General features: G+C 40.0%; 7 protein-coding genes across 17 annotated transcripts; 6 read left to right on the forward strand and 1 right to left on the reverse strand.

Moving 5' to 3' along the window:
* The first annotated feature begins 309 nt into the window (after positions 1–309).
* Positions 310–2,732, forward strand: LOC124195804 (all trans-polyprenyl-diphosphate synthase PDSS1-like). 2 transcript variants are annotated; one of them, XM_046590397.1, is made up of 9 exons: positions 310–722; positions 790–1,013; positions 1,075–1,200; positions 1,270–1,403; positions 1,485–1,626; positions 1,689–1,778; positions 1,856–1,987; positions 2,060–2,254; positions 2,328–2,732. In XM_046590397.1, exons 2-9 carry the CDS (start codon positions 879–881, stop codon positions 2,547–2,549), a joined length of 1,176 nt encoding a protein of 391 aa, XP_046446353.1. In that variant the 5' UTR covers positions 310–722; positions 790–878; the 3' UTR covers positions 2,550–2,732. The 2 variants fall into 2 exon arrangements, with proteins under 2 accessions (XP_046446353.1, XP_046446352.1); XM_046590396.1 differs by lacking the exon at positions 310–722 and having other exon boundaries at positions 747–1,013.
* A 280-nt stretch (positions 2,733–3,012) lies between these two features.
* Positions 3,013–5,536, forward strand: LOC124195801 (trifunctional enzyme subunit beta, mitochondrial-like). Its single transcript, XM_046590392.1, has 10 exons — positions 3,013–3,172; positions 3,354–3,537; positions 3,596–3,783; positions 3,850–4,212; positions 4,271–4,401; positions 4,463–4,595; positions 4,663–4,745; positions 4,806–4,956; positions 5,023–5,111; positions 5,330–5,536. Exons 1-10 carry the CDS (start codon positions 3,124–3,126, stop codon positions 5,372–5,374), a joined length of 1,416 nt encoding a protein of 471 aa, XP_046446348.1. The 5' UTR covers positions 3,013–3,123; the 3' UTR covers positions 5,375–5,536.
* On the reverse strand, positions 5,537–6,717 carry LOC124195805 (39S ribosomal protein L32, mitochondrial-like). Of its 3 annotated transcripts, none has more exons than XM_046590398.1 (4): positions 6,567–6,717; positions 6,001–6,349; positions 5,799–5,941; positions 5,537–5,719 (listed from the first exon to the last, which is right to left on the reverse strand). In XM_046590398.1, the coding sequence occupies exons 2-4, from the start codon at positions 6,332–6,334 to the stop codon at positions 5,597–5,599; spliced, it is 600 nt and encodes a 199-aa protein (XP_046446354.1). In that variant the 5' UTR covers positions 6,335–6,349; positions 6,567–6,717; the 3' UTR covers positions 5,537–5,596. The 3 variants fall into 3 exon arrangements, with proteins under 3 accessions (XP_046446354.1, XP_046446355.1, XP_046446356.1); XM_046590399.1 differs by having other exon boundaries at positions 6,588–6,691; XM_046590400.1 differs by having other exon boundaries at positions 6,616–6,671.
* Positions 6,718–6,737: 20 nt separating this feature from the next.
* Positions 6,738–8,893, forward strand: LOC124195803 (all trans-polyprenyl-diphosphate synthase PDSS1-like). The gene is made up of 8 exons (XM_046590394.1): positions 6,738–7,168; positions 7,249–7,368; positions 7,433–7,566; positions 7,629–7,770; positions 7,829–7,918; positions 7,988–8,119; positions 8,184–8,378; positions 8,444–8,893. The coding sequence occupies exons 1-8, from the start codon at positions 7,022–7,024 to the stop codon at positions 8,663–8,665; spliced, it is 1,182 nt and encodes a 393-aa protein (XP_046446350.1). The 5' UTR covers positions 6,738–7,021; the 3' UTR covers positions 8,666–8,893.
* A 140-nt stretch (positions 8,894–9,033) lies between these two features.
* LOC124195802 (serine/threonine-protein kinase/endoribonuclease ire-1-like) lies at positions 9,034–11,639 on the forward strand. The gene is made up of 9 exons (XM_046590393.1): positions 9,034–9,383; positions 9,449–9,756; positions 9,845–10,006; positions 10,085–10,226; positions 10,295–10,379; positions 10,444–10,536; positions 10,595–10,696; positions 10,774–10,861; positions 10,928–11,639. Exons 1-9 carry the CDS (start codon positions 9,145–9,147, stop codon positions 11,119–11,121), a joined length of 1,413 nt encoding a protein of 470 aa, XP_046446349.1. The 5' UTR covers positions 9,034–9,144; the 3' UTR covers positions 11,122–11,639.
* A 396-nt stretch (positions 11,640–12,035) lies between these two features.
* Positions 12,036–16,983, forward strand: LOC124195796 (3-hydroxy-3-methylglutaryl-coenzyme A reductase-like). Of its 3 annotated transcripts, XM_046590382.1 has the most exons (11): positions 12,036–12,695; positions 12,787–12,961; positions 13,188–13,259; positions 13,339–13,719; positions 13,782–13,978; positions 14,055–14,161; positions 14,236–14,432; positions 14,579–14,686; positions 14,764–14,933; positions 15,031–16,323; positions 16,460–16,983. In XM_046590382.1, the coding sequence occupies exons 4-11, from the start codon at positions 13,370–13,372 to the stop codon at positions 16,636–16,638; spliced, it is 2,601 nt and encodes an 866-aa protein (XP_046446338.1). In that variant the 5' UTR covers positions 12,036–12,695; positions 12,787–12,961; positions 13,188–13,259; positions 13,339–13,369; the 3' UTR covers positions 16,639–16,983. The 3 variants fall into 3 exon arrangements, with proteins under 3 accessions (XP_046446338.1, XP_046446337.1, XP_046446339.1); XM_046590381.1 differs by having other exon boundaries at positions 12,425–12,961; XM_046590383.1 differs by having other exon boundaries at positions 12,485–12,950; positions 13,184–13,259.
* Positions 16,984–17,116: 133 nt separating this feature from the next.
* LOC124195795 (DENN domain-containing protein Crag-like) lies at positions 17,117–26,673 on the forward strand. Of its 6 annotated transcripts, none has more exons than XM_046590374.1 (27): positions 17,117–17,875; positions 17,951–18,168; positions 18,238–18,334; positions 18,392–18,638; positions 18,699–18,768; positions 18,838–19,010; positions 19,082–19,323; positions 19,383–19,508; positions 19,579–19,723; positions 19,793–19,968; positions 20,039–20,222; positions 20,289–20,576; positions 20,639–21,015; positions 21,082–21,614; positions 21,686–21,793; positions 22,153–22,326; positions 22,487–22,748; positions 23,016–23,675; positions 23,890–23,982; positions 24,111–24,266; positions 24,329–24,555; positions 24,631–24,853; positions 24,916–25,309; positions 25,397–25,600; positions 25,680–25,777; positions 25,877–26,055; positions 26,124–26,673. In XM_046590374.1, exons 2-27 carry the CDS (start codon positions 17,967–17,969, stop codon positions 26,258–26,260), a joined length of 5,775 nt encoding a protein of 1,924 aa, XP_046446330.1. In that variant the 5' UTR covers positions 17,117–17,875; positions 17,951–17,966; the 3' UTR covers positions 26,261–26,673. The 6 variants fall into 6 exon arrangements, with proteins under 6 accessions (XP_046446330.1, XP_046446331.1, XP_046446332.1 ...); XM_046590375.1 differs by having other exon boundaries at positions 23,016–23,663; XM_046590376.1 differs by lacking the exon at positions 22,153–22,326.
* The last annotated feature ends 261 nt before the right edge of the window (positions 26,674–26,934 follow it).

The following is a 26,934-nucleotide window of genomic DNA, read 5'->3' on the forward strand; positions in this document are numbered from 1 at the left end:
AATTTCGTTTTCATTCAATCAAAAAAGTAAAAGGCAAACTTGTGTGCCAGCTGATTAAAAGCCCAATTTGTGCTAGACGTTTTGATGTCACCTAGTTCTTCGCCGTGGCACCCTTTTTCTACTGGTTGCGCTTATATAAGTGCCATTAAGGTCTTTGGCTATGTTTTTCTTTTGGTCTGGATTGAGAATGCCCAAATTTGTACAAATTAATAGCAAATACGGTCAAACACTTGCAATAAGACTTTATACGTCTTGTTTAGCTGCGGTTCTCTTGGCTTCTCATACCTCTTTTGGCCTAATGTTATGCATACGTACACCCACCTTTAAGTCGGAATTCCCAATTTCGACAGGTTTTGACTTTGCCCGGGTCGCTTGTTCACATGGGGGTTAGAATAATTTAAAAAACAAACCGAAAAGGAAAACATGAAAATTAAGAGATTTTCAATCCTTATTAAAAGCGCTTGGAGGGTTGTGCAGTTATATAAAATAAAACTTGTGGGAGCATTGGTCGTACATATTTTACACTTACATTTCTTATATTCAACTCTCTTAAATCGATCAAAGTGCCTTTCTGATGTGGAACCAGTTATCTTCCACATAAGCTTAAACTAAAAAGCTCTAAGTTGATTTCTCTTTCTTTTTACGTACATAAAGTTTTCTTTTCCATCGGGCTGTGTTGACTTATCACGCTGTCGTATGCGCTGGAGGGCACCATAAAACAGGTACAAATTCTATACGCTTGGATCAGTTTTACTCACGTACTGAAGCAGTGCAATTTAAAATTTTCAGTTCGTGATTGGATTCCTTTCTGAGCAAACGTTTCTATTTGCTGAGACCCTCTCCATTCATCGAGTAAAATAGCGACAGCAACTGGTAACATGAGTGGATTTCTTTCTAGCCAGAGATTGGCTCTGCAACTAGCGTCTCGCCATTTTCGTGAAGGCTACAGCGGTTTGTTCAAACACCAGTGTTTATTATCCAAGCACACACCTTTGCTTAAACACGAAAACCAGGTATAACGAAAATCATTTTTTAAAGAAAATTTCTTTTACAGTTGTTGTAATTTACAATTAGATTCAAACTGGAGTTCCAAATATCACGCACATCGCCACTGCTGTACCAAAAACCGAAAATTTCGGACTCCGGGAAGATGTTGTGATCCGGCAAGACCTAACGGGTCTTTACAACGGCATCCGAGAGGTGTTATTTTTTAAAATAGATATTAGACACCCAATTTTTACTAACGAAAATTGCAATAATTTTGTCAAGTCTTTGAGTGAAACTCAGGCAACACTTGTACCAATTGCTCAATATTATTTCGATGGAGAGGGTAAAGCAATACGGCCAGTGATTACAATGTTAATGGCCAAAGCCATCAACTACCATATCAATGAAAACTCACAGTATGTTTGAATACTTTTCCTTTTTATTATACCTGTGAGACTAATCACGCTAATACATCCGCAATTCTTTTAAATTTACAGAAATGTGGTTGAAAAACAGAAGAAGGTGGCACAAATTGTCGAAATGATTCATACAGCCTCTTTGGTTCATGACGACATGATTGATGCGGCTGACAGTAGGAGAAACAAATCCTCTGTGAACAAAGTTTGGGGCCCAAGAAAGGTGACAAAAGTCAACATTTTCGAAACATTTTCCCTTTTTTTTTAATAATTCCTTTTTTATAGTCGATCGTAGCGGGTGATTATGTGTTTGGGCGTTCGATTGAGATGTGCGCTGCAATCGAAAACCACGAAGTTTATAACTTGATAACTAAGGTAGTAAAAACGATAACGACGATTCATTCATTCAAATCTTCAGAACGCGAAGCTAATTCTTATAAACAATGATGCAGATTGTTTCTGAATTGGTTAGTGGAGAACTAATGCAACTCGACGGTAGCGCAAACGCAGAGGAGAGGTTCGAGCACTACCTGGAAAAAACCTTTAAGAAAACCGCTAGTCTGATTGCTAATAGCTGCCAAGCAGTACGACATTCCTTAAAATCATTAGAAAAATATAAGATTCTTTAATCGATCAGAATAATTGTTGGTATCAAGGTTTCGGTTCTCGCTGGAGCTAGCTCAGCTACACAAACAAGCGCTTTTCAATTTGGTCGGCAACTGGGAATGGCATTCCAATTGGTTGACGACTTGTTGGATTTTGTTTCCACTTCTGCGCAACTGGGGAAACCAGCAGCAGCTGATCTACGCCTTGGACTGGCCACTGCTCCAGTTTTGTATGCTGCACGGAAGGTACGCAGGACTGGTTGGTTCAGTTTTGCCAAGTTTTCGAAACTTTCTAAAATGATACAACTATTGATTTTAGTTTCCAGAGCTTAATGCGCTTATTCTAAGAAGATTCAAAGAGCCAGGAGATGTTGAAACCGCCTTCGACTTAGTCCTTCGTTCTGACGGATTACAGCGAACTAAAGAATTGGCTGGCCAATATTGCGATGACGCCGTGACTCAATTAGCTCAACTATCGCCATCGCCTTATCAACAAGTTTTATTTACATTGACCCACGAATTATTGAACCGGATGAAGTAAGGATCGAAAAAAAAAAAAAATACTAACCAATCACAACAATATTCAAATACTTCTCGTGTTGGGTAAATTTTATTGCGATTTCCATTTGTATAAATGAACACCCAAATATTGGAGGGAAATAATCATATAAACGAAATAAATACTAATAAAGTGAAAGAATAAAAAACTAAGTATAATTGTAAATCCTCACTACATTATATTTTTTTAAACGATAGCAAAAACTGTTAAAGGCTGAAATTAAAGTATCAAAGTTAAAAAGAAAAATATTTCCCCATAAGAATTTAAATTATGGATTCCAGAATTAGCTCTTATTGCACACAGCAAAACAAAAACTCGTTTCCAATTGCAGTCCAGTCAGTCTACGATCCTATTTGCATACTCAAATTTGGAGCTTTTGATTTTCCCACTCAATTTCTGAGTTGCCAGTTTGTCAAATACAAAATAGTTCTCGAAAGCCAGTTATCCCCACTGCTCACCGGAGAGCGCTGACATCGTTGCTAAAGCAAATTAGCAAACACGAGAAAAAGCAAACAGCTGTAGGTGTTCTGCATCCATAAGATACTCTCGTTTAAGGATGGCTGCCCAAATTTCTCGTGTAAATGCGGTTGCATTTCTTCGAACAGGTAAAAATTAACAAAATGCATTTTATTTTAGGGCGTGTATTTTTTCTCAGTTTTGAAATCACATTAGTGTTTCGCCATTTCTGTTTTCATTTTCCTAACGTCGGATTTTCGTCACAGTTGTGATAACTGATAAGTCACTACCGGTATTTTAACTGTTTTATTTTTCCTAAACCTTCTCAAGGAACGCGCAATGTTTCCACCGGAATGCCGGCCCTTTACGCGGCTAAACAGAAAACCAAACTTTCATTAGCCAGACCTAACCAAAAGAATATTGTGTTGGTTGATGCTGTGAGAACCCCGTTTTTGCTGTCTGGGACAAGTTATGCGAAACTTATGCCTCATGATCTGGCCCGGAATGCATTACTGTATGTATTTCAATGCAAATAATTTTCCTTTGATAATGTAATAAGCAATTACTTACAGGGGTTTGGTTCAGAAAACTGGGCTTCCCAAAGAGCTTGTTGAATACATTGCTTTTGGCACTGTGATACAAGAAGTCAAAACTTCAAATATTGCCAGAGAAGCTGCTCTTGGAGCTGGTTTCTCTGACAAGACACCAGCTCATACAGTCACAATGGCTTGTATTAGTTCAAATCAAGCCATGACAACTTGTAAGTGTTCCCTTTTGTATTGTCAGGATATTTCTGATTCTTACGGTTGATTCTTGTATTAACTAGGCATTGGTTACATGCACTCCGGAGTCTACGACGTTTGTGTAGCTGGTGGCGTTGAGTTTATGTCGGACGTACCCATTCGTCATTCCCGCAAAATGCGCGGCGTCATGCTCAAAGCAAATAAAGCTAAAACATTCGGTCAACGCCTCTCACTACTAGCTCAGCTTGATATGAAGTCTTTGATTCCTGAGCTTCCAGCTGTAGCAGAATTTTCTACCGGTGAAACAATGGGTCACTCTGCCGATCGCTTGGCTGCTTCGTTCAACATAAGTCGACAAGATCAAGACGCTTTTGCTCTTCGTTCACATCAGCTCGCCCACGATGCAGCTGAAAAGGGCCTACTTTCTGATATTGTACCTTATCAAGGTATGCACGTCTTGATTTTCCTAGTTCTTACCGTGCTTACATTTTTATAAATCGATAGTCCCTGGCCAAGATAAACCCATCACTGGCGACAATGGTATCCGAGTTTCTACATCTGAACAACTTGCAAAACTAAAGCCAGCTTTTATCAAGCCTCACGGAACAGTGACTGCAGCAAACGCGTCTTACTTGGTACGTTTTGATAACCTTATTGTGTGTTTTAACTGTTGCTAATGCGAAATTTTTCTGTCAGACTGATGGTGCTTCGGCATGTTTGCTGATGACCGAAGAAAAGGCTAAGCAGTTGGGACTGAAACCCAAGGCTTACCTAAGAGATTTCATTTACGTCAGTCAAGACCCGAAAGACCAATTGCTGTTGGGTCCTGGTATGTAGGATATGTAGTACTCACTTAATTTTATAGTATAATTAATTAATAATTAATAATTTTATAGCATATGCTACTCCTCGCGTCCTGGACAAAGCTGGACTAAAGATGAGTGATATTGACGTGTGGGAAGTCCATGAAGCTTTTGCTGTAAGTGTTGATTTTCATGTTCATGAATCGGATAATCTAATATAATCCACGTCTCTGCAGGCTCAAATTTTGTCCAATCTAAGCGCAATGGATTCGGATTGGTTTTGCAAGACCTACATGGGTCGACCTGGTAAAGTTGGTGCTCCTGATATTGACAAGTTCAATTTATGGGGTGGATCTCTTTCAATTGGTCATCCATTCGGAGCTACAGGTTTTTCCACAATTTTTTTATCTTATTAAAATATTGTCGGTGACGTTTTCCATTATTGATTTTTAGGAGTTCGACTGGCGATTCATGCGGCCAATCGATTGATTCATGAAGACGGTAAATACGCCTGCATTGCTGCTTGTGCCGCAGGTGGTCAGGTATGAATGAAATTTATTTATTTTGGAACACTACGGCACTTCGTAATCCACCGGTGGGGATCGTCATGTATTTACTGCATATGGATTCTTCCCAGTGCGATCTTGACCGTGCCAATAGAAAAGAAATCCAACTCTCAGGGTTCCAGATGTTGCGAGTTTCCATTTTGGAACAGTATATGTTGGGTACAATTTTTTATGATATCTTTTATTTGTTGCAGGGCGTTGGAATGATCATTGAACGGCACCCAGATGGCAAGTTATAAACCAGTCTTATCCACAAGAGAATTAAAAGCAAACTGCAATGCAATCTTTCATCCAGCTCTCATTTCGAGTGCATTCTTTAGAAAACTATATGGGCGATTTTTATTATGTAATATCGCCTTATAAACGATTTTTTATGATCGAATAAATGGTGAAATAGCAAATTTTTTGACCAAAATCACTTTATTTTCTAAACACTATTCTAGGTCTCACACAAATAGAAATTAGCCTAAATCATGAGGCTTTATAGTTGAAGTTTCAATGGTAACATTTGCATTTGATTTCTGAAGCAGATTTTTACTAAACCATTTCGGTCGAGGTTTCTCCACTTCAATCACTTTGTTATCCTATAAAAGAAAAAGATATTGATGAGGAAAGTTTGAAATTAATATTACTCTACATTATTATCTAATAGTTAATATATACCTTGAAGAATTCATCATTGAATTGATTTTTCTCTCCTTGATATACAATGGCAACTTCTTTCTCTACTGGATTAATACCCAACTCTTTAATCATTTGTTCTTGCAGAATAGTTGTTTCAGCTTTTACTTTGGAATAACAGTTTGCTGAAAAAAGAGATAATGTGTTAATTTTTTGAAAAATTTTAAGTGAATTAGTCAATTACGGCATAAACATTTTTCTTCATGATAGTGTCCACACGTTCCACAAACTTTAATATCTTTTCTTGGAAGAATGAGCTTGTTATGCCATTGGGGAGAACCATATTTTCTCATCATACGCTTCTCAGCACTTCTTCTGCAGGTGGGAACACCCCACAGGAATCCATCGAAAATACTGTTGATGTCCAATGATTCATTTTTATGAATTAATTCTTGAGATGGCTGCACCAATAGAGGAATCCATTGTGGAGGCTGAGGCTGCCTTAAAAATGCATTCAAGTACACATACTCGAAATGAACCAAGGCATCAGCCCAACGTTTTAGCATTTGTCCAGCCATTCAAAAGATATTCACCTAAAAATCCAAAATAATATTGAAAATTAGGTGGGGGATAGAACATAATGTTTAAAATAGATAAATGGCTTCTTTTTTTACAATAAACTAACAAGAATTTTCAAAAATAAGGGTCAAAAACTCAAAACAAGCAGCAAGAGATAGAAAATTTGTAATCAATATTTAAGTGAAAAAAACCATGAATTGAATTAAATATACTATTTGTATTTGTATTCACCTTTTATTGTATTTGTAGCACCTTGACTCCACTGCACTCAGCCACTCACATTGAATATTACGCGAAAAACCGGAAACAAAACAGTCGTCTGCAGCTCCACTATTGCTTTAAATTGCAACAGTGATACCAAACCAGAAATTTCACAAACCGGTTAGATTATGCCTTCGTCAGTTCGTCTGCTAAGTGCTAACTAGCAAGCGATCGATCACAGCAAGGCTACGTAATGAAACTCGTTTTTGTTAGCTAGTGAATTTAACTAAAGGGCTTTCCGTCTTAATAAACCTGTATCCTGTAGTATCCTTTGCCGTTTATTTCAACCTTGAAATATCGTTTCAAGGTTCCTTTCAAGGTTCGTTCCTGTGTGCGATTGAACATCGTGATCAATATTTATTGCTTCTTATGGCAAATGAGTGTGTTGACGGATTTATTTGAAGTTGTTATTTTATTGGATCATCATGGTAATCAATGTTAAACTAACAAACTTGCTAGCTTATTCAAGTCTTGCGGTTCGTCGCGTGTCTCACCTTGGTAAACATCACGGTGATTTGCCGTATCAGTTGTTGCTATCCAAACCCAATCCTCTTTTCCACCACAAGAAACAGGTATGGTACATTTGTTATATCCATAAAGTTTAACATGTGGCTTGTGAACAGTTAACTACAGTATTCTTTTATGTAAACAGATTCAAACAGTGGTGCCTAGCACAAGCACTAAAAATGTCACTGTACCTGTTGAAAACATACCCACCGCTGATTCTTTGGTTAGACTAGACCTGGAAGGTCTTTATGAAGACATCAGAGAGGTTTTATTATGCTAACATACTTAAGCTATCATGTCAGTAAATTAAAATATATTTATATATTTAGGGTTTAAGTGAAACACAGCCAGAACTGAAGCTGATAGCCCAGTACTATTTCAATGGAGAGGGCAAAGCTATACGACCAGTCATTACCATGTGTATGGCTAGGGCAATAAATTTCCATCTAGATCAAAACACACCGTATATTATTTACCTGAATCATCATATATTTTACTGTTATACTAAGTGAATTTTTACAATAGGTCTGTGCTTCAAAAGCAGAAGAAGATAGCACAAATTGCTGAAATGATTCATACAGCCTCTTTAGTTCATGACGACGTGATTGACGTAGCTGACAGCAGAAGAAGTAGACCATCGGTCAATATTGTTTGGGGGCAAAGAAAAGTAAGAAACTATTTGTAACAAAATTATAACAAACTCTTATTACGTTTGTCTTTTACAGTCAATTATAGCAGGTGATTTTATACTCGCTATGGCTTCTAAAATGTTGGCACGACTGCAGAATAAACAAGTGATCATATTGTTATCTCAGGTGAATTTTTTAATAATCGAAATTCATAGAAATTAAGCTTAAAATTACACTTTACAATAAATAATTCAGGTTCTCGCCGACTTAGTTCAAGGAGAATTCATGCAACTTGGCGCTCGTGAAAATAAAGATGAAAGATTCGCGCATTATTCAGAAAAAACCTTCAAGAAAACTGCAAGTTTAATTGCATATAGCTGCCAAGCGGTATCGATGTATTCATATATTTTGCCCAATTAGACTAGAAATTAACACGCAAATTTACCACAAGGTCTCAGTACTCTCTGGAGCTGATTCAACCTTACAAGCGGTTGCCTTTCAATATGGTCGACAGATAGGAATGGCTTTTCAACTCGTAGATGATCTTCTTGATTTCATTGCCACATCGGCTCAGCTAGGAAAGCCGGTTGCTGCTGATTTGCGCCTTGGACTGGCCACTGCTCCTGTTCTCTTCGCAGCACAGAAGGTACCGGTTTTTCGAACTAAAGGATCCATCATGAATCTATGAATAAGGTATTGTTTCGATTTCAGTTTACCGAGTTGAATCCGCTGATCCTGAGGCGGTTTCAAGAACCGGGGGACGCTGAAACCGCCTTTCGATTAGTGCTCCGTTCAGACGGATTACAGCGAACTAAAGACTTGGCACGCCAATACTGTAACGATGCGGTGACTCAAATTGCTCAGCTAACCCCTTCTCCTTACCAGCAAGCCTTAGTCACGTTAGCGCATCAATTATTACATAGGATGAAATAAATGTATACCACTGAGAGATTACTCTTTCAGTCTCCAAGGGTTCGGTTTCCCGGTTGTTACGTAGTTGGACATTTTAATCAAAGAATCAACCTAACTTTTGTTCTAATCTTATCGCTCCAAACTTATCGAGCTGCAAACGTATTCTGCCCAAAGGTGTTGATCATGTTGATCAAATGCAGAGAATTTTATGCTCGTTAGTCACCAATAAAGCAGTTGTAGAAAGCGAAATGATGGAATCGTAGTGAAATACTGTGAATCATCCGTGGAAATAGTTGTAAGGACGAGTCTGGGCAGATAAAACCATCCAGGATCTGTGACGTGTTTCCCAAATTTCTTATCGCCTCTTATCATTTAAAATAATTATTATACCAATGTACTGTACCTGTTGGTAACGAGAAACGGTCAGAGTTGTTTTAGGACAGTCATGAAAGACAGCTTCACGAAAGGCAGTTTTGTGAATCCTTGTGAATCCTTGCAAAATGGATAATGAAAGATGGAGCACTTCTAGATCAATCAAGTGGGACGAAAACGACATCCTAGGCCGTGGATGTGAAGGCACAGTTGTTTTTTCAGGACATTTCGACGGAAAAGAGGTTGCTGTTAAACGTCTATTATTGACAAATCTTCAACTGGTTGAACGGGAACTTGAAGCCCTACTCCACTTTAACCACCCGCGGATTCTACAGCTTTACCATGTTGAAAAAGAATCACCATTTTTGTAAGTTTATTATTTATTTTATTTTTATTGATATCAATTGAATATCTAATCATTTTCAATTTTAGGAGACTAGCTCTAGAACTTTGCGTTGCTACACTAGATGACTACTGTAAGGAAAAATATACAGGCCCCATGCCTGAAGAAATGGATGCATTAAAGCAGATGTTGGAAGGTTTAGCCTTCATTCATTCACGCAAATACGTCCATCGTGACGTCAAGCCCAACAATATACTGATCTCACAGTCGGGTGAACTTAAGATAGCTGACTTTGGATTTTGTAAACCAGTGAGGGGTATAGACTCTTTCTCTATGTCCAATGCCGGTGTAGGCACTGGTGGCTGGATGGCCCCCGAATTACTGAAAAGCATAGCAGGTTTATTATTTTTAAATTTTAAATTTTAATTAATTCTTATTCTTATTATTTTTTGTTAACTTAATTTTCTTTCTTTCGGGAATTATAGATCAAGAGAGTGGAGGTAGTCCCGCTTCTTATGCCACCACTGCCGTCGATGTTTTTCCTCTAGGCTGTGTTTTCTACTACTTTATAACGAAAGGCGTGCACCCCTTTGGAAATACGACCTTACGCAATGGAAATATTCTTATGGGGAAACACAATCTATCAAGTAATCGAGACATCACGCGATGGATTTTGATTATTAGCACAAATCCTTTTTTTTTTCTCCCTTTTTTCTCTGCTCAAGAGCTTGGAAAAAGACATATTTTGCGAGCGTTAATTAAGGAAATGATTAGTCCTAATCCAGAGCAGCGTCCTAAGCTAGACGAAGTTCTTACAAGACCCATGTTCAACACAACCGAATCGGAAGAGTTATTAAAAGATGACACGTAAGAGATTTTACCCCCTCATCAATATATTGAGTTTTTGCTGACCCTTAATACCTTGTCAACTGTAGAAAATTTGCCCTTTGGCTCAAACATATTAAGAGCCAGTTTGCATCCACTAAAAAAAGGAGAAAGCAGCCTTTCCAGTCTGACATGGTATAAGAGAATTTACAAAATCTTTCTAGTGTCCGTCTGAATAATTAGAACATACTTATTATAGACAAATGACGAATGCGATTCTATCGTGGGTGCTGTTCCATTTCAAGCGACCAACACAAGAATTCCAGTATTCCAGGGTATAACCAATTTGCAGGTATGTTAGGTTAGGAGTTTCATTTTTCTCCCAATATTTTGAATAACATTAAAAACAGGTTGTCAACGAGGAGTCTAGCCCTGCACCTCTCGAAGGATTAAAAATGTCCACCCGGCGTCGTGCCCAAACCGATTCCAATTCCGTCACGCATAGATTACAGGTACGGTTACAAATAAATATTGGACTCATTTGGATAAATTCAAAAGTCTCATATTTAAACAAATTCATCAATTCAAGGTTTCAAGTGCTCCCGCAAACTGGCAAAGAACTGTACCACGTAGCCGAAGAAACTGGAGCGAGTGGAGCGAATTTCTTTCTAACGGTGGTACGTCGCTGCAAATCTAATTTAAGTTTTCCAAGGTTAAGACTGTTACTTGAATTTATGTCGCAGAAAATGTGTCCGAACCCTCGTGTAACACACGGCTTCGCTCAGTGGCCTCGTTGTCAAATCTGGATCCAGGGATAGCGAGTTCTGCAGATAGTTTGTCGAACCTAAGCATTACTTCGTCGACTCCTTCAAAGACAAGCAGTTTGTTGTCTTTGAGTCGCTCAATCATTGGTGACATATTCAACAAATCCACGTGAATCAATTATTTTCATTTCAATATTAAATTTGTATTGTATTTATTCAATGTTAATCTAAGAGTATCGATTTCTCGCTGAACAAGTCTAAGCCTAAAGCTGTAGCTACATCTTTCGCCAATAAATTTTTCAGTAATGGTGATCACAGGTTCGATAATGAATTCCGCAATCGATAAAATAGAGCCTAGTCTTCATCAACTTGAGGTATTTTCGTTTTCTATACTCTCTCCGTAATGTACAGTCTGGATTTTTTTCATGTTGCGTATTCGGTTATTTCGGTATATGGTATACATTGATCCATATTTTTTTATTTTTTATTTATTAATGTATCTTGTCACTAATTGTCATTCCATTACATGCACTGATGATTTCACACAAAAAAACCTGGTTTTGATCGCTCCTGTTTTAGTCTCAAGCCTAGAAAAGTGTATGGTTCGAGTGGTTCCAAAATCAAAAGCGACATCAGGTTCAAATTCTTTTTTCGCGTTCATTTATGTCTAATACAAAACTTTCTTTTTCTATTGACCTTATTTTAAAAATATACGGTTCATTCACCGTAGGTGACACGAATTTATAAAAGGTCGAAAACTTTCAGAGACTTGTAACAGATTTTATGGAGATTCCTTTTTTTCTCATCAGATAAAAAAAACTTGAAACTTTGAACTTTCGGATGGATACATGGAAGGAAAGCTTACACAAATGTTCAACAATTTATGGAAAAAGATGATTGTTTCGTTGTTTTTGAAGTCAATAAAAAAAATAATATTAGAATAATAATAAAATTTCATTCTAATTGTTTGGCTTTTGTTTAGACCCATTTTTAGTAGTCACGTGAAGGTTGCGTAACGATAGAACGGGGAGCTACGTAGGAATAAGATTTAAAAAAAAAATAATACATTATCGTGTATAATGCGATCAAAGTGAGTCGTAGCTTGGTTTGCTATACACGGTGCCTTTTACTAACGTGTTTCACTTGTATAGAAAGCGCATATTGGCGTGTTAAGCGGTTATATAATTAGGAGATATATTTTACCGAGTATCTTTTCTACGCATTTTTAAATAGAAAAAAGGGAACACGGATTTCACTTTTTGTTTCTTTTTTTTAATTAAGCAATCAATAACAGAGAGATTGTCACAAATCTCCGACTTAATTTGGACAAGAATTTTCATACAAGCATAATTATTTACTTTAATCCTACCCTCTAATCTTCGATACTGTTATTGCACTAGCCTTTGTAGCAAAGTGCAAGCAAGATTTTCAAATGCAATTTGTACGGATTTTCTCGGTAGAGAGGTCTAGAGGTCTCGCTAGAGGGCATTCAAGATGAAAAGGAAATTCTTCTGAAGCTCCCTATATGTTAAATTCAAAAACAGAAAATAAAAAAAATAAGGTGTACGTGCTTCTTTAAAAAGCTGCAAAGTCTTCACGAGTGTTGGCAGTGTTTATATAACCTGTGGCTCACAAACTCATTTTACCACTTTGTGAGTTCGTTTTTACTGGAACTTGCTTTTAGTCGTACCTCTGGTTTGCCGCTAGCAGACGACTTCACTGTTAAAAGTGACCAAGTTCGAGATTAGTAAGCACATTAGTCTGGTTTTTTTGTGTGTCACAAGTAGTTGTGTTCTACAATTCAAAATTAGTAAAAATACTTTATTTGGGGAAAGTAGTTTTTCAGGTACACCATGACCCAGGTCTGAAAAAAGTCTGGTCTTTCTTAAGTTGAATGTTTTCGACTGCTGGGGACCACTGTGTGTTTCGTCGTTCTTCAGTAAAGTTATTACAAAAGTAGTGTCGATTTTCCAACTGGAAATTGCCGATTTAAAAAAACCGATTCTCATTCAGGTATTTATGGTGTTTTCTCTTTGCCTCCAGATTGTCAACTTTTTCTTTTTGTTATTACTATGCTCCTTAACTAATGTATGGTATTGCCTACAGTCTTACTTCCTGTGATTTCTCATGTACATTTTGATTTCTTTTTTAGAAATTTGCCTTCAAATTATTTTTTTGAAGTGCCTGTTTTGGAAAGAGGAAGTAAGATATCTAACAGCATCATCATTTCTTTTTTTAGAGTTGAAGGGATCTCTTAGCTGCAAATAGGACAAGGTCATTACCGCTTAGCTGTGAAGAAGCATCTTTATTGGTAATGCACAGTCATAGAGTTGCAGGTTTTATTAAATAGTTGACTGTTCAATGCCTGATCTTGACCTTAATCTTTCTAGGAAGGCTGTTTGAAGCACAACAGAGGACAACATGGGTTTCCTGGCAGAAATTTTCAAGTCTTATGGTCTGTTTTGTGCTCAACACCCATGGCAAGTGATTTTCCTGGTCTTGACATCTACAGTAGCCATCATCAGCAGCCAGGGGATGCACACCCTGAATCGCGCGCGTGACTCGCTAGGTTCACCACAACCCCTAGACATAGTTCTAATGACGACAGTTCGAGCTGTTGCTGTGTTGTACAGCTACCACAGATTGCGTTCTTTACATCGATCCCATTCTAGATTTGTCTTAAGCTTGGCAGGATTGTTTACCGTCTTCTCCAGCTTTGTTTTCACCTGCAGTGTCGTCAATGTTATGCAAAGCGACCTTTCTGATCTGAAGTAAGTAGTCCATATTCGTCTATTTTGTCTAACGAAAATTCATTTTTAAATTCACTTATTAGGGACGCACTGTTCTTTTTCCTCCTTTTGATTGACGTGGTCAAGGCCTGCACTCTTGCTTACTGGTCTCTGAGTTGCTCGGTTAAAAATGCAGCCGAAGTGGCATTGTGCATCTCTCAAGGCATGGCTGTCCTCGGCCCTGCCATTACTCTTGACACCTTGGTTGAAACTCTTGTCATAGGTGTCGGAACGTTGTCAGGTGAGTTGCCAAAATGTTATTTATTGCTGTTATTTTTACTGATCTTGACAGTCTTTTTCGATTCTATTTATAATAGGGGTTCGCAGGCTAGAAGTGTTGTGCGGCTATGGATGCATGTCAGCCGTCGTCAACTATGTAGTGTTCATGACATTCTATCCAGCCTGTTTGGCCCTGGTGTTAGAGGTTAGTAAGATGAATAGTCATGATAGACATATTGATAACAACTACAGAGTACATTTTTTGTTTCCCTTTTTTAGCTGTCAAATAAACCAGAGGTGATTGACAGTGAAAACACTGTTGTAGATTCTTGCAAGGTCGACCAGTCTACCGCTTTCCAATGGCAGCACCGTGTTAAACTTCTCAAACAAATGATGGCAATGGAACAGCCCAATCCTTTAGTTCAGAGAGTCAAACTTATCATGGCTGCTGGTTTGATGGTAGTTCACGCTCACAGGTAAATAGATGTAATCCTGAATATTTGTGTCATTTTCTGTTCTATTGTCATACAAAATTATCAGATGGCAAGGTTAAGCCACTTTTTGACAATTTGTCTATGTTGTTTTCACTGTTTTGTTGTTTGTTTGTTTTTTTCCGTTGCAGTCAATGGGTATTTTTACAAGATGGAAAAGTTTTGAGCCCTGAAAAGCCAGGGGCAACCTTCGGCTCAGCGTCTATTGTCGACGTGGCTGCGGAAGATTCAGTGCTCCGGTAATATAGCTTCAAACTCATTCACTGTTTGTTGCGTGAATCAAATTCATTTTAAATATTTTATGTCACTATGTTAGGTGGCTTTCCGACCAACGGGCTGATCAGCTTGTCCTGTTAATTCTCATTGCAGCTTTAACAATCAAGTTTACCTTCTTCGACGATCGTAATCAAACTCCTCAGTCTTTAGAGAAATCTCTCCCAGCTTATATTCTAGAAGAGCCATCCCCAGCTGCCGCTATGGAAAAAGGTGATGCCGAAACTCTTGCAATCGCTTAATCGTATTTGCCAATTAGTTCAGAAGATAACCTAACCCTTTGCGAAAATTTTGCGTTGTTTCTTTGCAGTCGAAAGTCGCCGAAACCGCTGTGTATCATTTGTGATATCTGATAACGAAGAATCGTCATTCGATGTCGAAGACAAAGAGGTTCAGACAGAACCGTGCGATGAAATGGAAGAAGACGAACAAGATACTTTGTACGTCAAACCCGTCACTCGTACTCTGGAAGAGAGTCACGAAGCTTTGAAGATTTCTGGCAGTGCAGTATCCGATCAAGAAGTATTGAATCTTATCAATGCCCGCAAGATTGAATTAAGGCAGCTGGAGAAGGTGTTGGGTGACGCAGAGCGCGGCGTCCGCATTCGCAGACGAGTACTCTCTACCATGGGTGGAACTCGCCTGGAAGATGCCGTAGTGCGTCTACCCTACAAGAATTACGATTACTCAAAAGTGTTTGGCGTATGCTGCGAGAACGTCATCGGCTATGTACCTCTACCCGTCGGTTTCGCTGGCCCGCTAATAGTGGACGGAGAATCCTATTTTATTCCAATGGCCACGACCGAAGGCTGCCTGGTAGCATCAACAAACCGTGGATGCAGTGCCCTTGCTCCCAATGGTGGTGTTAGAACGCAGCTAATCGCGGATGGCATGAGCCGTGGACCAGTTTTCCGATTACCCGATATTCGTAGAGCAGGAGACGTGATGGCATGGCTCCAAGAGCCGTCCAACATTGATTTACTGAAGAAGAGTTTCAACGCAACTAGCCGATTCGGCCGTTTGCAAAAAATTCGATGCCAAATCGCTGGTCGTCATGTATTCATCCGCTTTGTAGCCAAGACGGGAGACGCTATGGGGATGAATATGGTATCTAAAGGAACTGAAGCAGCCATAAAAGTGATACAAAGTCATTTTGCCGACTTGGCAGTGGTGAGCTTAAGTGGTAACTTTTGCACGGATAAAAAGCCCGCAGCGGTTAATTGGCTTGACGGTCGTGGAAAATCAGTAGTCAGCGAGGCCATTATTCCCGCGGCTATCGTACGCGATAAGCTCAAAACCAACGTTGCTTCGCTAGTGGACTTAAATATCACGAAGAATCTGATTGGATCCTCCATCGCCGGCTCTATTGGCGGATTCAACGCTCACGCGGCCAATATCGTATCTGCCATTTTCATTGCCACTGGACAGGATCCTGCTCAAGTGGTGTCTAGTAGTAATTGCATGACATTAATGGAACCATGGGGTCCGGAAATGCAAGATTTATATATCTCATGCACTATGCCTTCGCTGGAAGTCGGAACTATTGGAGGCGGGACCTGGTTGCCGGCTCAGGGCGCCTGTCTTGATATGCTTGGTTTGCGAGGTATTGATCGATTACTTCTTTTTCCCCTCTTTCTTTCTTTCTCTCTTATCTCTTTTTCTTTTTCTTTTTACAAATGAGTTCTTCTTCTTCTCCATTTTTGTTTTTCCTCATTATAATATCTCAACCTTGCTTACAGGATCGAATGCGGAGGAGCCAGGAGCCAACGCCTGCCGACTAGCACGTATCATCTGTGCCGCCGTTTTGGCCGGCGAACTCTCTCTGATGTCTTCTCTGGCGACAGGCACGCTTGTCCAGTCTCACATGACGCACAATCGATCGTATGCCAACATAACAACACCATGTTTATCTTCGTAGTCTTATTTCATCATGCTTGGTTTTTCGAGCAGGTGTGGGTTAAAAAAAAAAGATAATTTTATCTTCTATAGGAATTGATCAATTGACGTGCTCTATGTAAACATTTAAAATGGACGAACAAGAATGGAATTGTGTCCGCTGTCTTGACACCGTTGTTGTTTGACAACAGTCTGAGCTATGCTGTATACTGATGGATGATCTTATGTTATTATTATAAAGTAGTTCGGAGTTATATATAAAATAGTGTTCGCGTCATTTAGTATTTTTTTTTATGTTAAATATCATAAAGGTGAAATTGAACATGAAATTTCTGTTAATAATAAAACGTCTTGACATTCCTTAAAATCCAGTTCTTTAATAACGTGGGCGACATGCACAGAAACTTCTTTTTAAAAAACCCAGGAAAGTATGAGAAACTGTGTAGTCGTGTCCCGAAAAACCGCGAGACGGCATTCCTTTTAGGACTTGAATTCATTCGGTTGAAGGGCAGTGCGCGTGCGGAGTACAACTGACTCAGCGTTTCGTGTGACGTCACGACGTCGTGGCCTTTGGGCTGGTGCTGCTTGGTTTCAGGTGGCCAGAGAACTGAAACATTCAGTTATAGAAGAAAAAAGAAAGTTTTCGGTTGCCGAAACCTTGAGGCAAGGTTGTGCTAATAAATACCCCCAAACTTTCACTCGTCCTTCTCCCAGATTACTGGACACTCTCCAGCTCTGTCAGTGTACGTGGAAGTAGGGTATCTGGATCGATTTCTGCACACCGGTCATCACTTGCAATGTGCCATTCGTTTTTCTATGTTCAAGTGACGCGGCTTTAGTAGATAACGTTAGATAAAGAATATTCCTAGGAAGTAACAAGATCAGTTTTAAAACTTTGTGGGTCAAATCTTGCAACTCAGCAACGCATATTGTCGTCGTTCAGCTGAGAGACGTTTTTCGACGGCAAGCCACGTCTTCTTTTTATGGTGATGTTATGGTCAACAGAAAAGTGAAGCCAGTGATTCAAAGTGTCGAGAATTCTGACAGTTCCACTCTCGTTTCTTTTTCCGTGTAAAACCTAAATTTCAGTGTCCATTTTAATCCATCGAGCAGCTGCATCCGTTTTATAAACTCGTCATTCTCTCCCCTTATTCTGTTGTCTGCTACACACAGTTCTCTTTCCTTTCCCCCTCAAGGTGTGTTTTTGATGTGTGCACCTGGTGTGAATGTTAAGGTTTTCACTTCACTTTAAAGGTTTGGTAAGTAACTTTGTTATTTTTTACTTTCTAGTGGGGTTTGTTAAATATTGCCTCATACTTTTATCCATTTCAAAGGCCTTCCTGTTGAGAAATGGAAGACAAACAGATAGCTGACTACTTTGTGGTGGCTGGGTTTACAGACAAATCTATGCCATTAGAAGATTTCTCATTTGACGGGAATCAGCTCAAATCTACCTATGATCAGGCACCAATCACAGACATTACTGTCATTATACCTTCTCTGGGTGAAGGCATTCCACCTGGTTTTACTTGCATTGAATATACTCCAACTGGTAATAACAATTGCAATTACTTGTTATCAGACCGCCAGCACTTTTACATTATGTATTGCTTATTTATAGGTTTGACAGCTGATCTTAATTATGGAAGCATAAGAAGCCCTGAAGTTTTTCTGTGTTATCGTAGGGGTCGTGAACGCCCACCTTTATTTGATATTGGGTAAGCTTCCTAGAACTAATATTGTTAAAGAGTGATGATGATATGTATCATTTATAGGGTATTATACCAAGGGAAGGAACAACTGATGTCTGATGCAGAAGTTGTCTTGTCTACACCGTACGGAAGGGCTGCTAATGTAAATAACTCAGCCAATCAGCACACCTATGTAACTTATAGAAGAGCACCAGATACAGCCCCATGCAATGATCTTGTAGTCTCTGATATTTGCGTCGTCATTACCAGCAAAGGCGAAACGCCTCCACATGCTTACTGCATGATAAAAAAAAACCTCAACAAGGGAATGGTTGGTTTTGGCAGATCAAGTTTAAAATGGCCTAGTGTAATCTTCATTTATTTGTTTTAGTTGGGTGCGGATGTCTACCTTTGCTACAAGAAGTCGATGAACAAACCACGCCATATAGCTTATAGACCTGGTAAACCATTTTTGGTGATTATTGTAGATCCTTTTTTTATCTTATTTCGGAATATGTTTGTGATCCCAGGCATCCAAGCACGTTTCCCTGAAGAGGATATTCCTCACAACCCAATGCCGGATTCCGTTCCGTTGTTTTGTTTACCAATGGGCGCGACCCTAGAATGGTGGCCGATCAATGCTGCTACTCCCAAACCAGTGTTTTCCACCTTTGTCTTGACTGTATCAGATGCAGCAGAAAAAGTATTGAATTTAAAATATTTTCTACTGCCAGCAAATGTTTACGGCTTTTCTTGTTTTGTTTTTTTAAATAGATATACGGTTCAGCAGTCACATTTTATGAACGGTATCCAGAGGAGAAAATGACTAAGGAACAAAAAGCCTGGCTTGATATGGATGATGTAGACGATGGATCTACTGAAAAAGACTATACCGTCAATACTATTAAATCCATCTGCATTTTGTCACATTACCCTTTTTTCGATACATTTGAAAAATTTCTTCGATATCTGCACAAGGTGGCTCATTCTGGGCCTTACCCAGTTCCGCTTGAAAGGTTGGCATTACAACCTGACTTGGAAGCGTTCCAATATTTAAAAAATCGATTGTTCTTAGGTACATAACGCATTTCATGTACGACGTTCCGTTTCCATCACCACAACGTCCGCGAATCCTCATTCAACTGTCAGCTACCGACCGGATTGCTCTGGCTCAGTTAGAAGACCTCCCGCTTCCTCGACGGTACCATTGATTTTCGAAAACTACGCAACTGAGGAAATGCTTAATTTAAATCGTAAATTGTTTTTTCTAGTGGAGCAAGCTTCAAGAGTATGTTGCTTAATTTGGGACCGGATGGCTGTCTTCAGCTATTACTTTTGGCCTTGACGGAACAGAAGATCTTGATTCATTCGTTACGGCCGGATGTTTTGACAGCAACGGCGGAAGCTCTCGCTACGGTGGGCTCTCTCATCTTGATAAAGTGATGATTTCGATCGACTTAACCAATTGATATTTTCATCTCGTAGAGTATATTTCCGTTCAAGTGGCAGTGCCCTTACATCCCATTATGCCCTCTTGGACTTAGTGATGTCTTAAGTGCGCCACTTCCTTATCTCATCGGCGTAGATTCTCGTTTCTTTGATATGTACGACCCACCAGCCGAGGTCAGCTGTGTCGATCTTGATACGAACACCATTTCAATGTAAGGCGACGTCTGCTTTAATTTAAATTTACGCAATTTCTAATGATTTCGTGGATCTGCTAATTGCCAGATCGGAAGAGAAGAAAACTTTACTTACGGTGAAGTTGCTGCCAAAGAAAGCCGCTCGAACACTACGAGCTACGCTCCAGTACCTCTACGAAAAGATTTATTCAACTTTTTGGAGTGAAAGGGGCAAGCGTGGAGACGATGTCGATTCTTCGTTAGATCGGGATTTCAAAATTAAAAAGAAAGAGGTATATCATTTCGCGGAATGCACAATCCTCAATCTTACTGATGCGTGCGGTTTTATTCTTTATCAGCTGTTACTGGAATTGGAAATCCAAGAGGCCTTTCTTAAATTCATGGCATCTATTCTACGTGGCTATCGTTCCTATTTGTTACCCATCACCAAAGCGCCAACTGTGGGTGCAACAGATCCCAACTCTCTGTTTGACCTACAGGGATTTTTACGCTCTCGAGACAAAGCCTACGTGAAATTCTACGCCCTTATGATGAAAACGCAAATGTTTATCCGCTTCATTGAAGAGCGTTCTTTTGTCTCGGACATGGATTCCAGCCTAGCCTTTTTCGACGAATGCTCCGATAAAGTATATTCTTGTTTCATTCAATATTCTTAGACTGGAAAATTACCGTTTGATTTTATTTACAGACTGATTTGGATGATGGGGACATTAAACTACTTGAGCTTGATGATTCACATCACAGTGAACGAACGGTTTTTGTCACACCCCCAGAACCGGTGGGTCTTCCACCCAATGTAACATACACATATCAGCAATTCGGCACCTTGAATCCAGCTTTGATGCAACGGCCTTTGGATGAATCACTATTTGATCCGTCGGTAGTCGGTAGTAGCACGAAGCCGCGATCAAGCAGCGGGAATATGTGCGGTTCCTCTTTACCTCCTCCTAGCAGCCCCTTAGCTCGACGAACAAAACATGAAATAAAAAATTCCCAAAAGTTTGCCAAAAAGTATGCTGAGACACCAATGTTGTGGGCGAAATGTCTGCTTAATACTTGCTTCAGGTAACCGAATTTTGTAAATTAGTTTAACTGAACAGTTGGAATAATTTTGAATTTTTGTTGATCTAGTATTTGGTTCATTCACCTCCCAAGTCATATCCTTACATCGAATTCCAAAGTGACAACCTTAAGATCCGCTTACGCCATACTAGTGGCCATGCAGAAGCTCCGTGTCCTTCCGGCTGACGAAGTTTGCTATCGAGTGATGATGCAACTTTGTGGCGTTTTGGGTCAACCTGTTTTGGCAGTAAAAGTTCTCTTTGAAATGAAACGACATGGTGTGCAACCGAATGCCATTACCTACGGCTTCTACAACAAAGCCGTCCTTGAGGCACATTGGTCTTCAGACATGGCGAACCACAGCAGGCTACTTTGGAATAAGTTACGAAATGTTGTCACCGCAGCCGGACTATTCCGTCAAGCAGGAAGAAAAGCGGCCCAGAGTAGAATTTCACAGTATTCTTCGACGGACGAAGGCGATCTAGCTTCCAATTCGGATGGTGACGGCCTGTCTAGGACATCCGTTGATTCAGCCCAAGAAGGCCACCATTCAGCCGGAGTCGGAGGAGCTCCCATCGTTTATCGCAACAGCACAGTTACCAGTACATACAAAATTGAATTTGTATTCATCTTATGATGCAAACTAATTTTTGTTTTTCCATTTGATATATAGGTAGTCAATCCGACGTTGGTTACAGTTCCATGAAAGAAGATGGTCAGGCTAATCAAAATCAAAAGCCCAAGTGTTCAAGCCAGAAAGACCTTCCAACTGCTGTCAAGGGTAAGTCTCTTAGCCTTCCTATTTTGAGCTTGAGATATATAAAGGGTAGTTCATCTTATAAAATCCCGAGAGCACTAAGCTTAACACTCACGTTCTAAAGTTGTGAGTCGAAAATTCTTTTTCATTTGGAAAAAAATATGTTTACAAATATTCTGTCCCGGAAGACTTAATCACCCCGGTGGAGACCCTTTTCCATTTCATATGCGAATCACACACAAAAAAAATATGGTGGCAGCTTGATATTTACAAGTCTTAGAGAGCTTCAATGTGGTCGCTTTGGTATATCGTTCGTGGGAGCTAACTCTACGGTGTCCTGTTGGCTTTTTTATTTTTTGTTCGGGTCCTTGTATCAAATGCAGCTGAGGAGTCGGTTGATATTTGTGGTTCCCGTGCGACCAATAACAAAACGGCCAAAACGGTCACAGCAGTCATACCGGTGACCGTTCGACTGGATTTTTCCCAGTCGAATGAGTTCCGGACCCGAGTGGGGAGCATCGTCAGAAAATCTGCCAACGCCGTTCCTCATAAAAGTGGTATGTCATTTGATTGTTCTCGCTTCTCTCGTCCGCTATCCACAAACACTCACTTCACACGCACTGCTGGGCCCCTATAGGCGATTTCTTAACGGCTAGATGAAATTTCTTTATTCTTAAAAGTTGTTGGGCGTTGAATAATTCAGTTTTAATTGTGTAGTTGACAGTGCGGCGGGCGTTCTGATGAGCAGCCTCGGTAGTGGTGGCGGAGCCCTTAGTCCCATCGAAGCCACCGAACTCAAAGCAGCGTTGGACGATGCCGGACACAACATTTCCCATCCGTCACCACCGCAACCCAAAGGAGCAACTCTTCCTCGGGAGAAAAGTGCCGGGACACCTATGGCGTCTGGTAACTCAACACCAGACGCTTCTAGTCAGACTAAGTCGAGTTCTCAAAGTGCATCGACAGCGTCTTTATTCAGGTAATTCCAAGTGCAATTTGTTGCCATCTTAAAAATTGAGAAGTCTTATTTCGTCAACTAAATCTGGTAAGTGGACATGTCAATTGATTTTCTGTCGTAACAGCATCTCATTGGTGTGTTTTTAATCCGTCCTTATTCAAGACTTTTTTTTTTTTTTGTTGCGTGTATTGGATTTGGTTCCCTGTTTGGTTTCCCCAATTAATTAGTATTCATTTGGCTTTATTTGTTACTCGTCGGTGTTATCTGAATCCCGCACGTGAAATTTAGATCGGCTAGCCTTCGCTTGGGCGGGATGTTTGTTTCGCCATTGGAAGGACATTTTAGTCCTGCTAAAACTGCCTTGGCTGATCGATTGCAATGGGCGCGCAGTAGCATTCGTAAAAAACTGGATATGGGAGGCCAGCAAGAGACGCCACAGTCAACAACACCGAAACGAAAGGAACAAGTGCAAGATGAGAAAATTGAAGTCAAATCTCAGGAATCGGCCATCCCCGTTGAAAGTAGTCAACTAGCTACTTGCAATGGTAGTGGCCTTAATCACGTTGACGAAAAGGACAGTGCCCCTCATTTAATCAATGGAGATGTAGAAGTTGCCTCAAACAATTCTCATTCCGATGACAAACCCGGACCAACTTGTAGTCCCGAGCGGCACACACTCACTCATGGAGATCCTCTCGGCGCACTGGATGTCATAACAGAAGTCGCGAAATCGACACCCGTCTCCGCAGAAGTGTCTCCTTTGAAGCCATTTGTGTTGCCAGATCCAAGTGTTCGACTCTTCACCAGTAGCCATAGCACTAGTAGCAGCGGTAGCAGCACAGAAGATAGTGATGACGACAGTGACGACGACAGCAGTGAAGAGTCCGAATCGGAAGAAGAATCGGATCACTCGAACGACAAATCATCAGCCTCCAGGTTGTCATTTAGGTAGAACGAGCATGTCGATGTATTATAATATTTTTTGTTTTGTTTTGCTGCATGCTCGAACCCCCTTTAGTCATTTGACGATTTCAAATTTAATGTTAGTTTCGTAACCTTTTTGGGTTTGCACGTATGTCCGCTATATTTTCATGTGTTGTTTTATTTTTTTTATTTTCTAAATGTTTTATTTCCTTGGCGCGCCGTATTGTTATCTGTCCAGTCGCTACGCAGGAGCACGTTGGAGTCTGCGAAAACCGGAATTCCGAGTCAACTTGGGCGCTCAAGTTTTGGGCACGGCCCTGAATTCTCTCAGGTTTGGTAGTTGTTGAAAATCCCAGCCATTGTGCTACTTTCTTTCTTTTCTTTTTCACTTCTGTTACATTGTGAAAACGTTGTTATTAGTTTGAGTTGGCGAAATTAATTGTTCTTTGTTTTCAAAAGTCCACAGAACCTGAACGCAAGGAAAGCGGAATTTCTAGTTGGCCTGAACAACCTCAAGTCGGCTGCCTCAAGTGTAGCAAAGAAGATTGATGAGATCAAAGGCGCCATTGGAGCTGGAGTGACTGTTACCCCATCGAAACTTTCTGGTTCTGGATTGTAAGTTACATTAAAATTCTTGAAATTGACTTTCCAAAGGAATTCAGCACAATTTGATGTAGATTGACTGAGTCCATGGATGCACGTGGCGGATCAGCTAGTGGCAGTGGGGCTCTGCTGACGGTCGATGGACCCGCAGACGGTTCATTAGAGACCTGGAGTTCTTGGACGGCTCAGTGGCTACGCCGGGCATCGTCGGCTGATCTAGTTTCACAACAGTATCCGGCCACTGGCTCAGCTACTCCTTCTGAATGGTCTACTACCGATGGGCAAGCCAGTTCTAACATAAGTAAGAAATTTGCTCGATTCTTTTCACATTCTTGAATGAAATGATTGATTGGTGGTTTTCTTCAACATTCTTTAGAGGGATTGCCATCATGGACAGAAACTAGCGCTCAGTTAGACAGATTGTGTGCCTCGATGCGTTTTCCAAACGGTGGTAGACGGCAGCGTCTCGGTGAAGAATTGCCTATTGCCATTGAGGTGATCATGACGAGCTGCTCAAAATGTCACAATTGCTCTTCTATCCTTTACGACGAAGAGATCATGGCTGGATGGACCCCAGAAGATTCGAATCTTAACTCTAGGTGATAATTTTCAATAGAACTTTCGACATCATTTTATACTTAAATTTCTCGTCTTCTTTCAGGTGTCAACATTGCAAAAAGCTGTTGGTACCTTTCCTTACTACCCATCTACACGACTACCGCTCCCATCCTCCATCAGTGGTTCAACAAATGATTTCCAACTTAACACCATGTGTAAGCCAAGAAAGTGTCATTTCGTCATCACATTCTCGGAATGGCAGTGATGGAGGTGACAAACCGGCTAAAGAGGATGAAGCTGTTTCCAAACAGACAAAGACTGAAAAGAACGCCCCGACTCCTCTCGTTGCTCCGGCAATGTTTGGACCTATCAGCGTCCCGTACCTGAGTCCTTTGGTTCTACGAAGGGAGTTGGAAGGTATTCTTGAACAGGAAGGGGACGTCTGCTTGACTCAAGCCAGCTTTGTCGATCAGCACTCGATCATTTATTGGAATATGGTAATTGCATATTACTTATCAGAATTAGGGCTCCAAACAAAATTCTCACGTATTTATTTTTGGTATTTTTTTTTAATTCTGCATCAGCTGTGGTACTTTGAGCGCGTCGGTTTAATGTCCCATATGGCTGCACTTATATTGCGTGCCAACCTGGGACTTAATGAGACCAATAATAATAATGATAGCGAGGCCGCCAACGTCACATGCCGTATCAACCCTTCATGGTCTTCTGCAGACGAGAAAAACATTTCCGTTAAGACGAAGTGGGATAATACCAAATTGCATGACGAGGTAAGTTGAATCGATAGTCACTGACGTTATCACTCATACTGTTGAACTATTTAACTTTTTTTTCTCGTTTCCTGTATAGCTTGGCCCTCCCTGCTACGCCCTGTGGCAACAGACTTACGAACAGCATTCGCCGTTGGTTAGCGCCCTAGTTACCGACAATCAATCGTTTCCGCGAAGGTATGCTGGTTATAACATTAAAAAAAAAATAATTATAATGCTTAGTATTTTATTTTTGCCTTTCTTTTTATTTATTTATTTTCTTTCTTTTTTTTTTAGTTTCCTTGATGAGTTATTGCGTGGCATTCAGTATAACGATATGCTCCGACCCCTCAAGCAGCTTTCTTCGGAATTGATAAAGCGCAAAACAGTAACGGGAATTGCTCGACATCACGGCATCTATCGCGAACTGCTCTTCCTTTCGTTTGTCGCCATCGGGCGAGAAAACATTGATCAAAGTAAAACTTTCATTGAAAGTGTATGCACGTCTAATGTCTTAACGTTTCTTTTATTTCGCCGTTTACAGTCGCATTTGATCGAGAATACCGTCTAGCCTACGACCGCCTTGACGCCCAGTCCATGGCTACGCTAGGCAAAGTTGACAGTCCCCCGTCCATTGCTTCGGTCTTTTGTCGCCACTTTTTCCGGCAACTAGAATTGTAAAAAAAAAAAAAATAAATAAAAACGAACGATCCAGTATATAGTGCTTCATTCACCTCGTGACGTTGTGAATGGCGCACGCGCTCGAGTCCACCCATGCAACTTTGCATCAAGATTTTGTTGATTTTTTAAATAACAGCTCACCTTTTTACATCATCAGCGCGTTTTCTAAAAAATTTGTGTTGAATCGGTCAATGTTTTTGACTTGTTTATTACTAGCATGTTTCCCCTCTTTTAAAATTGTATCAACGTTTGATGTTGTGTGCACTTTCTATCTAATAGGGTATTGAATCTTCATATGGAGAAAGTGCCTTTGGGTTATCTTGATTCCCGGTTGTGTGATGACGAGTGGCAATTTATTTCTTTAATGTTGGGTAAATGTTGACTCCGCGGCAATACACGTGAATGATAATTGATTCAATAATTTTTCAGGTAACCGTGTTGTCTGTATTATAGCAATAGCTTTTTTGTATTTTATTAAAATTTTATTTAGGAAATAATGTCTTAAATAGAAAGATTATTGTTATTGAAGCGGTTTTGGAATTTACATGATTAAGTTTGAGCCTTGAGGGACGAGCATAGTATCGATTTTTAAGATCGGTTTACATCGATTTATCAAGTGTGTAATTGTCTTTTGGGTAACAAGTGTCGTCTGCTTTATCATTCTTCTCATTTTG

Source organism: Daphnia pulex, chromosome 6 (genome assembly GCF_021134715.1).
Source record: "Daphnia pulex isolate KAP4 chromosome 6, ASM2113471v1".
Lineage (NCBI taxonomy): Eukaryota > Metazoa > Arthropoda > Branchiopoda > Diplostraca > Daphniidae > Daphnia > Daphnia pulex.